Here is a 12,749-nt window from a genome sequence, read left to right as displayed (position 1 = left end):
CAGCTCCTCTCCTTTTCTGTAACTGGAGCATTTTTAACATTACATCTTAAGACTCTTTTTCTCACCTTCCAAAAGGAAAGTATGCCCTCCAACCTCCTATGCCCAGAACGAGAAGCTCTTATCTTCAGGTGCCTTCCCAAGCTATAGGTGCTTGAAGGGATTGGGAAACAATCATCATGATCATAACGGTTTTTTCTGATGCATAAAGTCCATACAGAGTGTTTCATTTCATTCTATTGACATTGGCCAAACTTTCCTTTGTGGATTTAGTGAAGCATGTCAATAGTCATCAGGGAGTTATAATTAGCAGTGACTGACAGATCATGCTTCAGCACCTAAATAAAGGATAGGGTTGGTGCATACAACATGCTGTCTGCAGGCTTATAACACTGGGCCTCAAGATCATTCTGGAAAAGGGCTCAAGATCAGAAGAAATGTCTGCTCTTCTTTCTCCCCCTCTCCATGAGATACTCCAGCTAATTTGAAGTCCTGATTGAAAAAGATGAAACAACAGTATTCAGCAATAGAGATTACTAGATAATTTAATTAGTATTTTTTTTCCAATGAAGTGCAAATAGATTTCATATAGAGATGACAATTATGTGAACTGTAATAGTAGTGAAGAATGCTATTGAAACAGTAAAATCTTCTCAAATAAATAAGGATTTCCCATTGCCATTTACCAAATATACCATCGCTATTTCCAAAAGATGGCAGATGTATTAGGTGTTTTCCTAAAAAGTTAACTTAGCGCCTTTGAAGCTGCTAAACTACAGATCACTTATTTGAGGAGGATGATAATAGCCCTTGTAGGCAGTCTAGCTCAAAAGCCATTAGGTAATAAATTCAGAGCCTTTTGTCTAGGATACTCGCATGATACCCTTGTGCTTTTTCCCTCATCAGAATAAGCATTTTCCTTCTTACCACTTTCTGAAATGTTGGCTTTAATTTGCCATTGTGCTGCTTTTTTTCTCTGTACTAAGCATCTTGACATTGGATATGACCAGCCCGGACTAATATTTAGAAGGCAGTATGCAGCTATCTGGCCCTCCTCTCCACTTGTACATTTTTGGCACCATGCAGATGTTCTGTCTCAGTTGAAGTGGCATAAAAGGAAAAACTGAGAAAAGAACAAAAGACACAAGGCAGCCAAGCAGGGTATAGGCATACTTGCTTTTCTTTGGCTAATTTCCTGAGTCAGGGGGTTGTAATTACCAGGCTATACTCAAAATATCTCTGTCTCAAGAGGACTTGGCTTGGGTTACAACTTGCAGACATCTGTGCTACTTGAAAAAAGACAGATGCTTTTTTAAAGCGTCAAACGCTGCTGCCTGAAGCACCAGGAAGCACTCTGCAGATCATGGATTTGTTAAGTAGAACTCTTTCTTCTTTAGACTGAAAGTACCTCAGAAATATCAGAATTCCTATAACTAGATACAGAGATATCATCTTGTTGGTGTTTTAGGGCAAAAGTTGTGATAATGCATAGATTCACAGAACTGAGAGCTAGAAAGGACCCTTACTTGATTTAATCTTACCTCTCGTCATAACCTGTTACTTTTACCCTTTTGAGCCAAGTAATTAGTGGTTGGCTGAAGTATATCTTCCTGGAAGGCATCCAGGAGACAGAAAAAAATCAAGAGAAATTAAATCAATCTCTGTTCTTGTAGATGTCTGTTCATGTTTTTTCTTTCAATGTCTTTCTCATATCAGAAGCCTTTATTGGACCAAGTGGCTTCATAGCTACTGTGAAAGGGTTGTGGAGCAAGGGCTTGGAAGGTCAGACCTTTTCCTGAGTGCACATGTGACAAGGAGCAATGACTATGTGCCAGTATGATTACTCTGTGTCTGCATTCCTGTGTTCACAGGTTCAGAAAAGTGTTAGAATTTAGAGGTGAGGAACTACAGTTAACAAGAGGAGGCAGAATCTGAATTTGCTGTGAAGAATATCTGAAATTTGTTGGTATCTACAGCATGCTTGCTACCTTATCTACTCCAAAAGAACCTCCAGGAACAAGTTGGGCATCCAGATAGGAATGGAATGAAAGTTGCCGTATACACAGCCAGGAAGGCCTCTTCTTGGTGCGTTGATATCTGTTTCTCTGTTTTCCAGAATAAGGTAGCAAACCAGCCCAATCGGAGTCCCTCCATATGGTTAGCCATGTACAGTGCTTTTGGACGACCAATTCTTCTCAGCAGCACATTCCGTTACTTGGCTGACTTGCTGGGTTTTGCTGGGCCATTATGCATCTCTGGCATTGTCCAGGGCTTCCAGAATACAACCAGTCATACAAATACAACAGAAAAGGTAACTTCACAACATGGATTGAAAAACTTTATTTGATATTAGTTCTACATTTGTATATGTTGTTTAATACATCTGGCTGAATGCTTTTATGTGTCTGTGATGACCGTTTTATTATTTCATTAATTCTTTGAGGCAAATTGAATATTTTCTTCTGAGACACAGTAAAGTTATAAATCTGAGTGGTTGATGTATTTGGTATGAATGCAACACAGGTAATGCAGACTTCCCCCAGTTGCCCAGGTGTCTGATTCTTAGTGGAGTCATGCCTGCATTTCTGGGTAGAAGAAACAGCTCTTATGCTCCTCTTCAACCATGCCTTCTAATTTCAGGCAAGGCACCCACTGGTGGTGCCTCAGGGATGCATCCAACAAGGATGAGTCTAGGAATTTTGCTTAATTTCTGCCCACCTGTTCATTTGTAGCTCATTGACAGGTTTGAGATCTCCGAAATCTGTTTTCCACTGAGAAACCAAGAGTAGTCAGTGCCTGTTATTGTGCTGCTTGTTGCGCTGATGAAATGCACAGATGTGTGTAAGAAGCTGAAAAGCATCCACTTCATTCAATGGCACTCTTGATACTACAGATGCACAAAAGAGTTCACAGCTTATTTCAAGTTTCACGAAGACTGAATTTTCAGAGAGCATTTATAAGCACTGAGCAAGCCTCTGATACAGAACATTTTTTATCATAAGAAAAAGAATTTATTAGTAACTAGTGAAAAGATACAGGTAAAATTATTTTGCTAGCTGACTGCAGAGAAGGCATGATGAAGAAATTTTCCTACATCTGTCTTCTGACACAGAAACATCTCCCTACACTTTATGCAGTGAGTGTTTTGTATTTGGATGAGCAGATAGGTATGTAGTGGACTAACATTTTCCTCTCCAGATAAAGCATTTCACTGTCATTTCTATCCAAATATCTTCGCCTTCCTGCTCACTCCTGACATTCATTTTTCTTGACTGACAGTCTAAACTCAGCTCTAGGCTCTCATTCAGCCATTGCATTGAAGAAAGAGAGTTTAATTGTGCAGTTTCTCAAATAAAGTTCTTTATCATCCTTAGACCTGTATATGTTGGATTTGAGCCACAGAGTCAAAAGGCAAAGTGCATATTTTGCCTCAAAAATGGGGATTTTTTGCGTGTTGAACAAAGAAGATATTTTAGCTTGAAGATGATAATTTATGAATCTCAAGTTTAAGAATCTGTACCTTGTCTTCTTCCTTTATCTTTTGCACTCTTAAGTGTAGCAGGATTAGTTGTGGGTTTTTTAAAGTTTAAATCAACATTGGATGAAGGGAAGATTAAAATCATTGGAAAACTTGAAAACACTCCAAGAGCCTGGCTTGGTGACAGTCACTATTTCTCTTGAATGCATTTCAGAATACATTTGCTTTTAGTTTATGGATTTTGATAAATTTTCTCTTGCTTGTTCTTGTCGTTATGCATTTCTCCTTTAGGTTCTCTCTAGTTTCAATTAATGTGAATTAATTGAATTTTATGCTTATTCCCCCTTAATTCCAGAGAACTCCAAGTACATTGATAAAGCTATCTACAATTGTTATTTTATAATTGATATCCCCACTATGTAAATGTTGGCAAGTAAAATGTAGTAGAATGTCAAGAGAAGAGTTCTCAAATATCTTTATCTAACCAATCATACACTTAAGCAACCCTCACTTCAAATAGTCTTGAGCTAGTTCAGCATCTTAGGCCTATTATTTCAGTGTGATTTAGGTATGTCATAGACATTAGACCTTCTGAATACACTGTTAGGTGCTTATAGACACCTTTTGGATGTCATTCACCTGTGGCAGAGGGATAAGTATGTGGTATGGAGAGGCTGGGATCACTGCAGTGAGGTAAGCTTGGACGGCTTGGAACATCTCTCTCCTGTCCGCATTCTTATGGTGGATGATGGTAATCCCAAGTGGTAAAGGAATTTTCAAGAGCTTATGCTCATGGCTTACTTTCCAGTATTTTCCAAATCTTTCATCTCAGAATCAGGCTGGGTATTTCAGCAGAACAGGCTTTTTCCTTCTGTCTCTCTTTTTTATTTTTTTGGTAAGAATTTCAGTGCATCCTCCTTCCAGCTGGATCGGAAATACCAAAGGAACAGCCTTCATTGCAGTATTTCAGTACATTTGTTTCCTTTTCTGCCTGAAACAGAGCACCATATTAAACATAAAAACTAGAAAATGAAAACAAATACAGTGATTTTCACAAGATTGTTCTGCCCCCCCTTTGAGGCATTAGCCCCATTTTGTGGGGAATACTGGCATATATATTCTTATTTTATTCAGAATTCACAGGTATCATAGACTATATTTCTAGAAGGAATTCTTTCCATAGTATGTGAGCACAACATAAGTAACTTATCCAATATGATAAAAAATATTTTCCTGCAGCTGATTCATGGTGCAGGTGGAATGAGCTTTATTTTCTACTGACTAGCATTCTACAAATCATCAAAATTTGATGGAGAAACTAAAGCTAAGGCAAACATGGTGATCTCATTATCCCTCTCCTGCTAAAACAAATTCATTTTACAACTGCTAGAAGTTAAGATCCTAAGTCTTTGGAACATAAGCAGAGTATTTAATTTATACCCAAATGATCTTGATATATAGTTCAGTGAGGAATCACATTTTCATAACTTTCCCGTAACAACATAGATGCTTTTTATTCTAATGCAATGACTGAATTTCTTTATTTGCAGTGTCTCAAGAACTCACAGTCCCTCCTATGCCACTTTCAAATTCTTTTCCTTTCTTTTCAGGCAAAGGATTCATCAAATTCATATCTTTCATCAGAGGAATTCCTCAGGAATGTTTACGTTTTGGCAGTTCTTCTCTTTCTGGCCCTTATCTTGCAGAGGACATTCCTGCAAGCATCCTACTATGTGACTACAGAAACTGGCATCAACCTACGAGGTGCTTTACTGGTGAGCAAAGATTTTCCCATGATCTACCCAGAAACTGACTAATAGCTCTAGAATCATACTTTCATTTGGCTAGTTCTTTACCTGAAAATTCAGTCAACAATTGTTTGAAAGAAGAGATGCACTGTATTTTTAAACAAAAAACTGGAAAAAGTAGTACAACTGACACAGCCAAACTGATAGCAGCAATTCCTTTTACTAAAAACTAAAACCATTATACTAACATAGATAAGTTTAATACCCGCTCTGCAAGTGTAGGAATCTCTCTTTGCAGATGACGTTAGGTATATGAAGATAAACGGTGTTGTTTTGGCTCTGCATCTACTTTGTTCATTTGCTTATGAGGTTACTTCTGCTGACTCTGAACTGAGTTATCTGCAGAATATCTTTGGCTGAGTTATGTTTTATGGGAACATTGACCACATATCATAAGTAGTGATTCTGAATATTTATACCCTTTCACACAGAACTCTGTGGGATGGGGCAGGAGTGATTCATCTTCAAAACTGTCTCTCTCAAACCAGCATCCATTAACCCTCTGTGAAAGTCATGTTTATGAACCGGAGCCAGCAGCTCCAGCTCAGTGGGTGGGTTGTAGCAGAGATCTTCACAGACCAGACTCCATGGTCAGCAGTAGCACTGTGTGCAAAACAGAAGCTGGATCTGATGTTTTGCCGGGTGTAACCATAGGAATATTATTTCAGCATGAAAGCTTTTGTGTGCACTGTGACTGATATAGCTGTTTCAAACATTTTTTGCCTTCTCCCAGGACAGACAGTACAGACTTGGTGAAGAAAGAGTACTTGATTATTTCCTTGTCCTTTTGTGATTCCCACTCACCAAAGTAGAGAGTCTTAGGGCCATATGCAGCTGATGTAATTCACCATGGTCTGTGGGCATTTCTGATTAATTCTGTAGATCCACCTTGCTCATGGACAAACAAGGCAAAGAGCACAAATTATTTTAAAAACTTGCATGAAGCTGTAAGCTGTTTGATATTTGGTCATAACTGTGAAATGTGCTCTCAATTTTTGTCTTTAAAATTCTGGTAAGCCTCAATTAGTTTTAAACCCTGTTAAGCTCCCTGTTATGCTATGGAAATAAATGGTCAGGTAAAGGAGAGAAACACAAAGGAATACATACCACCTCTGATCAAAACTTCATATCATGGGTTTAGCTATCTTATCAGAAACAAGAATCTCTGACAGTGTCACAGAAAAACAGGCTCACTAAATGTTTGTTCAAAAAACACTTTTCCCAAAAGCTCTTAAATTTTATGTTTTGTTGTCGTTGTGTTCTATTTTAGGTCTGCATTAAGCAACAAACCTTTTAGGAGGAACTGGAGTTTTTTAAAGTCAATTCTCTCTCTTGTGCTTTCTCTCACTCTGTCTCCATCTCTCTTTCTGTCTCAGGTGAGAGACTGGGAGAAGGGCTGTCTTAGTTAAAGACTGATACTGCAGTTTGAAACGTCCTGCTGCTACTGTTGTTTTATACTTATCTTGTTTTCATATCATTCCTTTTATTCCTTTCTCACAGGCAATGATATATAATAAGATCCTGAGGCTTTCCACATCCAACTTGTCCATGGGAGAGATGACGTTGGGACAAATCAATAATTTGGTTGCCATAGAAACAAACCAATTAATGTGGTTCTTGTTCCTGTGCCCCAATCTATGGGCAATGCCTGTCCAGGTAGGGCACCAAAGTAAGGGCCTGATTTCAGAGATCCTCCAACCTGTTGAAAAGAGTATATGTCTGTGAGACCACTACAAAATCCAGAGGTGAACCTGGAATTTCCACTTATTTGTCAGGAGTAATAGCAAATGGAAACATGGCTCATCATCTCTTTCAAGGGCTGAGAGGCTGTCTTTACAAGGGCCAGTAGAGAGAGAGGATTTATTTGAGCAGTATTTCCATGTCATGTATATGGTCTGTGGCTTTAAGAATGGTGACTTGTCTTCCTTTCTCTGCTCATATTTCTTCCACTACTGTCACAAGTCATTGCTTTTATTTCTGCTTCATGGCAGCAGCATAGGCTCCTGACTAACAACAAATATTGCATTTGCGGTGTTCATTTATAATTGTGTTTTGTAGCAGGAGCAAAAAGCAATTGAAACATTCTCAGTGATGGGCAGCAGCACTGACATCGTGCTGCATGAAATGCTCAGAGGAACCTTCACCTAAATAAGCTTAGTTGCTGTAAACATCTGGTACTTAACAAGCTAGGAAGGATCTGTAGGCAAATCTGTAGGAAGGAAAGGTAAAAAATATTAGCTTGAGAAAAATCTTTAAAAGTGCTAAATGACTTAATGACCTAAGCCATGCCGATTTTCCATGAAGCTTGGACTCCTATAGCACCTTCAAAATTTTAGCTTGGGTGAGTTTGGCATGGTCTTTACCTATAGATGATCCTGCTGAGATTAAAAAAGTTTAAAAATGGATAGAAGCCACTCTTACAGCAGATCTGCTTTGCTGAAACTCCAGGAACTGTGGATATCAGTAATCTATTATAATAGTAAGCAATATTAATGCTACTAATGAAAATAAATACTGGATTTATGTATCTATTTTAGGATTGAGTAGGGCTCAGAGAGTCATAAAATAATGTAGAAAGAAGTTTGCATGGTAACTGAAGTTAGAAATAGTGCAGAGGGTTTAATATTAAGTCACTGATTATACCTAGGTTTATTTGGAAGTGTTGCTGTTAATACTTTGAATGCTATTAATGATTCCTTGTGGTTTGACTCATGGGGCTAGTGAATAATTATATGTAGCCTAAACTCACTACTCATTTGTCTCCTTAATAAAGTCTCTGTCTCAGCCACTGTAGAAATGTAACAGTCTTCCTCACCCTTGCTGTAAAAAGCTGGTTTGAGGTAGCTTCTGATGATTTTTCTGGTTCCTGTACGTCTTTCTGCCTGATTAGCTCAATCGGCTGCTTTTTGGAAAAAAGAGGGAAGAAACTAATCCTTGGTAACTATGAGCTGGTTTGTAACCATACCAGTCTGGAAAAGGTGGTGGGAGTGTTCTGTCTTGCCTTATACAAAGGACTTGAGCTCCAAGGGATGTCCAAAGAAACAATAGTTGTCAAGGATGCCTTCTCCTCGAGTAGAACAACTTGTAGCAAATACTGAACTTTCCAGTGTGAGCCAATATAACCACAGCCTGCTGAAGATTGCAGTGAATCTTAGAAACTATGTTGTGCCTCCATCAATTATGGACTGTTACCAGGAGCAAAAAAAAAATCATTGCAAGATCAGACCTCCAGGAAGGGCTTCAGTTTATGTCATGTACAAATTACTACCCTCCCAAACTACTACTTTAATTGCCCTCCTCAGGTAAACCTTCGTGAGAAGTGTTCCCAAACTCTTTCTAGGGCTAAGGTAGCGTCTTGGTACTTTCCTACAGAGCTACATGGTATTGATACATAAGCTCAGGTTTGTACCACTCACAGCACATCTGCATCAGGCTTCAGTGCCTGTCTTAGATGCGTGTCTGTCTGCAGTTGCAAGAGTACCGCTATGACAGAAGATAAATGTGATTCATGACGATCCTAGGACTTTTGAATACTTCCAAAGTGATGTCAGGAACTCTAGTGCAAATAAGACTTGAGGTCAGTGATTCTTTAAAATGTCCTGGGGCAAGAACCATCATTTTAGTGCTCCTTTAGTTCTGTGGAAACCCCATCTGGAATTAGGACTATCAGGCACTAACATGAACTAGGGAGTTAATGTGAAAAATAAAGGCTTCTGGATTTATTTCCCACACTTTCCAAACATGACCTTCAGAAGTATGGGCTCAGCTGATTCCTATGAACTGTTTAGCTGTTTACTAGAAAAACAAATGTTTCTTTTTCTTGCTATCATTCTGGCATACTGAAATCTACTTTTTTATTTTTTTCTGTGTTGCTTCTTTCTTCATAGATAATAATGGGTGTGATCCTGCTCTATAATTTACTTGGAGTGAGTGCATTGGTCGGTGCTGCTGTCATTGTATTATTAGCTCCAATACAGTACTTCATAGCTACAAAGTTGGCTGAGGCTCAAAAGAGCACACTCGTAAGTAAATTGTTTCAGTGTCATTCGTGGTTCAGAAATGAGAATAGGGAACCAGGGGTTCTTGTTATTCATTGCGGAGGTTTGGGGAAGCTGTCTCTTAATTCCATCATCCCTCCCTTTCTGTTTCTCTGTGGCTCAGTATTTTATCCTTCCTAACATTTGTCACACAAGAATCTGAAACAAGTTGTGGGCCTTCTCTGCAGAGAGCATTCTTCACTGAGGTAGCATGATTTCATCTGAATTCAATTCCATGAAAGGGTGTTCTTCATACATTCAGATACTCTACCTAATGGGATATTAGCAAGCAGTAGAAATGACTGATAAATTAAAGGAGGACAGTATTAAAGAATGTGTACAATCCCCCTCTGAAATGGCTAGAGACTTCATATTCTCACTCCAGGCTCTGACGTTCCTTATGAATCAGCTGGATTACTAGCTATTGTACATTCTTCAGTTCTTCAGTAAGTTTATTTTTATGTCTAGTTTAGTTTACCAATTAAAAAAGTTTTCTGATACTGTTTAATTTTTAACTTTATTCTCATGATCCTTGAACCTTTTCAAACAGCCTTTGATGTTTGAGTATTTAAATATTTAAAGATCCTTCTTATCTTCATATTCAGTAAGCAAATCACATGGATCTAATCTTCAGCACAGTTCAGTCCTGTTGAGTTGTGCCAATTTATACCAAAAGAGAATTTCTCCTTGCATAATTTCAGAAATAATCCCAATCTTTCTTTTTGCTCTTTTCTGAGTTCCTTTGACTGGTAACATCTTTTGGATTATGATTCTACCAAAACTTATAATTACTGTTTTCTAGTGAGGGACAATTAGCTAAATATGTCAATAAACTTCTCACCTATGTTCACGACCACTATGTTTGAAACCCAGGAGCTATCTTGTACCAGTAGCTACACGCATGCCACTTGTCTATTTTTATAGACACCATTGACCTAGTAATCCATCTCCCTGAGTTTTGCCATCTGTTTGAAGTGTTTGGAAGTTTTGCTTTATTTTTCTTCTCAGAACAGAGTCACATAATTTCCTCTCATGATTATAATCACTTTGATATCTCCAAAGAACACAAAATTATATATTGTTTTACTCAGTATGACAACAGAAGTCTTGTACAAAATCCTGAACAAACAAAATTCTAAATCTTTAATGAGTTTTACAACAGAACTGAGAGGAAAAGTGCATTCTTATTAAAACTACAAACCCTTATAAATTTCTTACCCTTGTTTTCTTTTGATATTAAGGACTATTCTACTGAGAGGTTAAAGAAAACCAATGAGATCCTAAAAGGCATTAAGTTATTAAAGCTGTATGCCTGGGAGCACATATTTTGTACTAGCGTGGAAGAAACAAGAATGAAAGAACTCACCAGTCTCAAAACTTTTGCACTTCATACCTCTCTTTCCAGTAAGTAAATATGGTTTTAGTTCTCAGAAATGGATCCTGTTCATGTCAACATTCTTCTTCAGGCAAAGCTGTACCTATGACCCTTTTTTAATTATGTGTGAAATGTGATTAAAATAAAAAGACGTGACAAATATACAACACAGAAACTTGAAAATACAGAACATGTCTTTTTTACTAGTACATTTTCTGTCACCTTAATTATAACATTACAGCTAGGAGTTACTTTATTGTAAGGAGGCTCCAGATAATATTAGCAGCTCCATTTACGACAGAGATAAATTAGTGTCTGAAAGAAGTTGCATTTTCTGTAATGCAGAAGAGCTGAGAGGGTAATGTTTTAGTTGTGTTGCATAATAATTGCACACATTAAATTTCTTATCCTAGTTCACTGAAGTATATAAATGAGATAATTCCTGTGCCTATTTGTTTGTGTGTTTAGGATCTCTCTCTGTCATGAAAGGAAATTTCTTCCTGCAGAGGAATTTTCCTTTGTGAATTTTACTTACTTGATCTGGAAATAACTGGATTCTTCTAGAGCCATACAAATAATTGCAAAACTGTTTTTTTTTCTTATTTCATACAATCTGATGCCTACTTTATTTCTTTCACAGTTTTTATGAATGCAGCCATACCAATAGCAGCTGTTCTTGCAGTAAGATATGTTTTTTTTAATTTTTCCTCATAAAAAGGGAGAAAAGAAGAGAGGGGGAGAAAGAAAGAAAGAAAGAAAGGACGCCATTGTTAATGTGCCCCTGCTAACTGTAGGGTAGCACGACAATGGAAGTGCCCATTCCCAGAGCTTTCACCAGCTGTGGTTTGGAGTGGTAGACCCAAAAAGATATATAAATTCTTACTATAAGAAAGAAAGAAAAAAATCATTGTGAAGAAGGAAGATCTACTTTGAGAAGCTGTCATATTGAAGGACTTCTGGGTGGCTTTGCTATTCTGTTGTGTAGCAGTAAAGATCATTCCTGTTTCAAAATGCATTATAAGATACCATTTCTGTTTTCAGAAAAGGGTACTCTGCAGTTTAAGGAGAAATTAATTTTGCTTGTACTCTGGTCAGGTTTAAATCTAAGCCTAATGCACTAGAGGAACTATGGCATGCTGGTCAGTAAGGAGTCTTCACAAACCAAATTCTGAGGGTATTACTCAGAGTATGCTGACAGCATGTACCAGAATTAGATGAAATATGACCATAGTTCTGCATCTGTGAAAAAAAACCAAAAGATGCATTAGATTCTTACTTAGTGTTCTGGTTTGTGTGCTTTCTCTAAACTCTGAAGTCAACTACAAAACTTTAAAAAACTAAATGCTTTGATCTTACGAAGAAAATTTTTAAATTCTTAAATGTGTACATCTCTTAAAATCGTTGGCAAGTTTTAAAAATCTTTCTCACTTTAATAAAAGACACCTTTTTCTTCAGTTTACTGGGATTCCCAATAAACTAGGTATATAATTATTTGCCTTATTTGAGCAGAATATTTTTCTTGCTGTCTTTGTCCACCTTCCTCAAGAGTCTTTATCCTGACATGCTCTTTTCCTGATGTGACAGACATTTGTGACTTATGCTTACACCAATGACAAGCCGCTGCAGCCTGCCCAGGCCTTTGCATCACTGTCATTGTTTCACATCCTGGTCACACCACTGTTCCTGCTCTCCACTGTTGTTCGTTTTGCAGTCAAGGCTATCATAAGGTAAGTGTCCCTTCTAGTTTCTCTAACTCTTGACCATCTACTTTCAGTAATTCAGCAGGGAGGGTGCTGGAGAAAAAGGTTGTTTCTGCCTGCTTATATAAAAGAAGATTTAGAGGTGGGACTTCAATATTCAAAATGCAAGATAAATCAGAGTAGCCGTTTCTTTTTACCACATGATAAAGAGTCAAAGAAATGCTCTATTTTTTTCATTTCATCAAGTTTGACGATTTGGATTCAGAGCTGCACTGTTCTTCTTTGGGATGTGTTCCCCTTCTTACAGTGATGCCACTCAGCATGCCAGTACTTTTCTGGTCCACACAGAGGGAA

At 37.8% G+C, this 12,749-nt stretch overlaps 1 protein-coding gene across 11 annotated transcripts in view; it reads left to right on the top strand.

The window, feature by feature from the left end:
- ABCC9 (ATP binding cassette subfamily C member 9) overlaps positions 1 to 12,749 on the top strand; it is a 74,714-nt gene that overhangs the window by 16,827 nt on the left and 45,138 nt on the right. For 10 of the 11 annotated variants that reach the window (XM_054072957.1, XM_054073000.1, XM_054072992.1 and 7 more), the window contains 7 exons: positions 2,114 to 2,308; positions 5,086 to 5,250; positions 6,784 to 6,939; positions 9,171 to 9,305; positions 10,562 to 10,724; positions 11,336 to 11,376; positions 12,280 to 12,422. In XM_054072957.1, the coding sequence (XP_053928932.1) occupies positions 2,114 to 2,308; positions 5,086 to 5,250; positions 6,784 to 6,939; positions 9,171 to 9,305; positions 10,562 to 10,724; positions 11,336 to 11,376; positions 12,280 to 12,422 (998 nt within the window). The remainder of the gene's footprint in view (positions 1 to 2,113; positions 2,309 to 5,085; positions 5,251 to 6,783; positions 6,940 to 9,170; positions 9,306 to 10,561; positions 10,725 to 11,335; positions 11,377 to 12,279; positions 12,423 to 12,749) is intronic. The other variant, XM_054073009.1, reaches the window with a different exon arrangement.

This window comes from Cuculus canorus, chromosome 1 (genome assembly GCF_017976375.1).
Source record: "Cuculus canorus isolate bCucCan1 chromosome 1, bCucCan1.pri, whole genome shotgun sequence".
Taxonomy (NCBI): domain Eukaryota; kingdom Metazoa; phylum Chordata; class Aves; order Cuculiformes; family Cuculidae; genus Cuculus; species Cuculus canorus.
The sequence above is the reverse complement of the archived record's forward strand: the minus strand, read 5'-3'. Positions and strand labels throughout refer to the sequence as shown.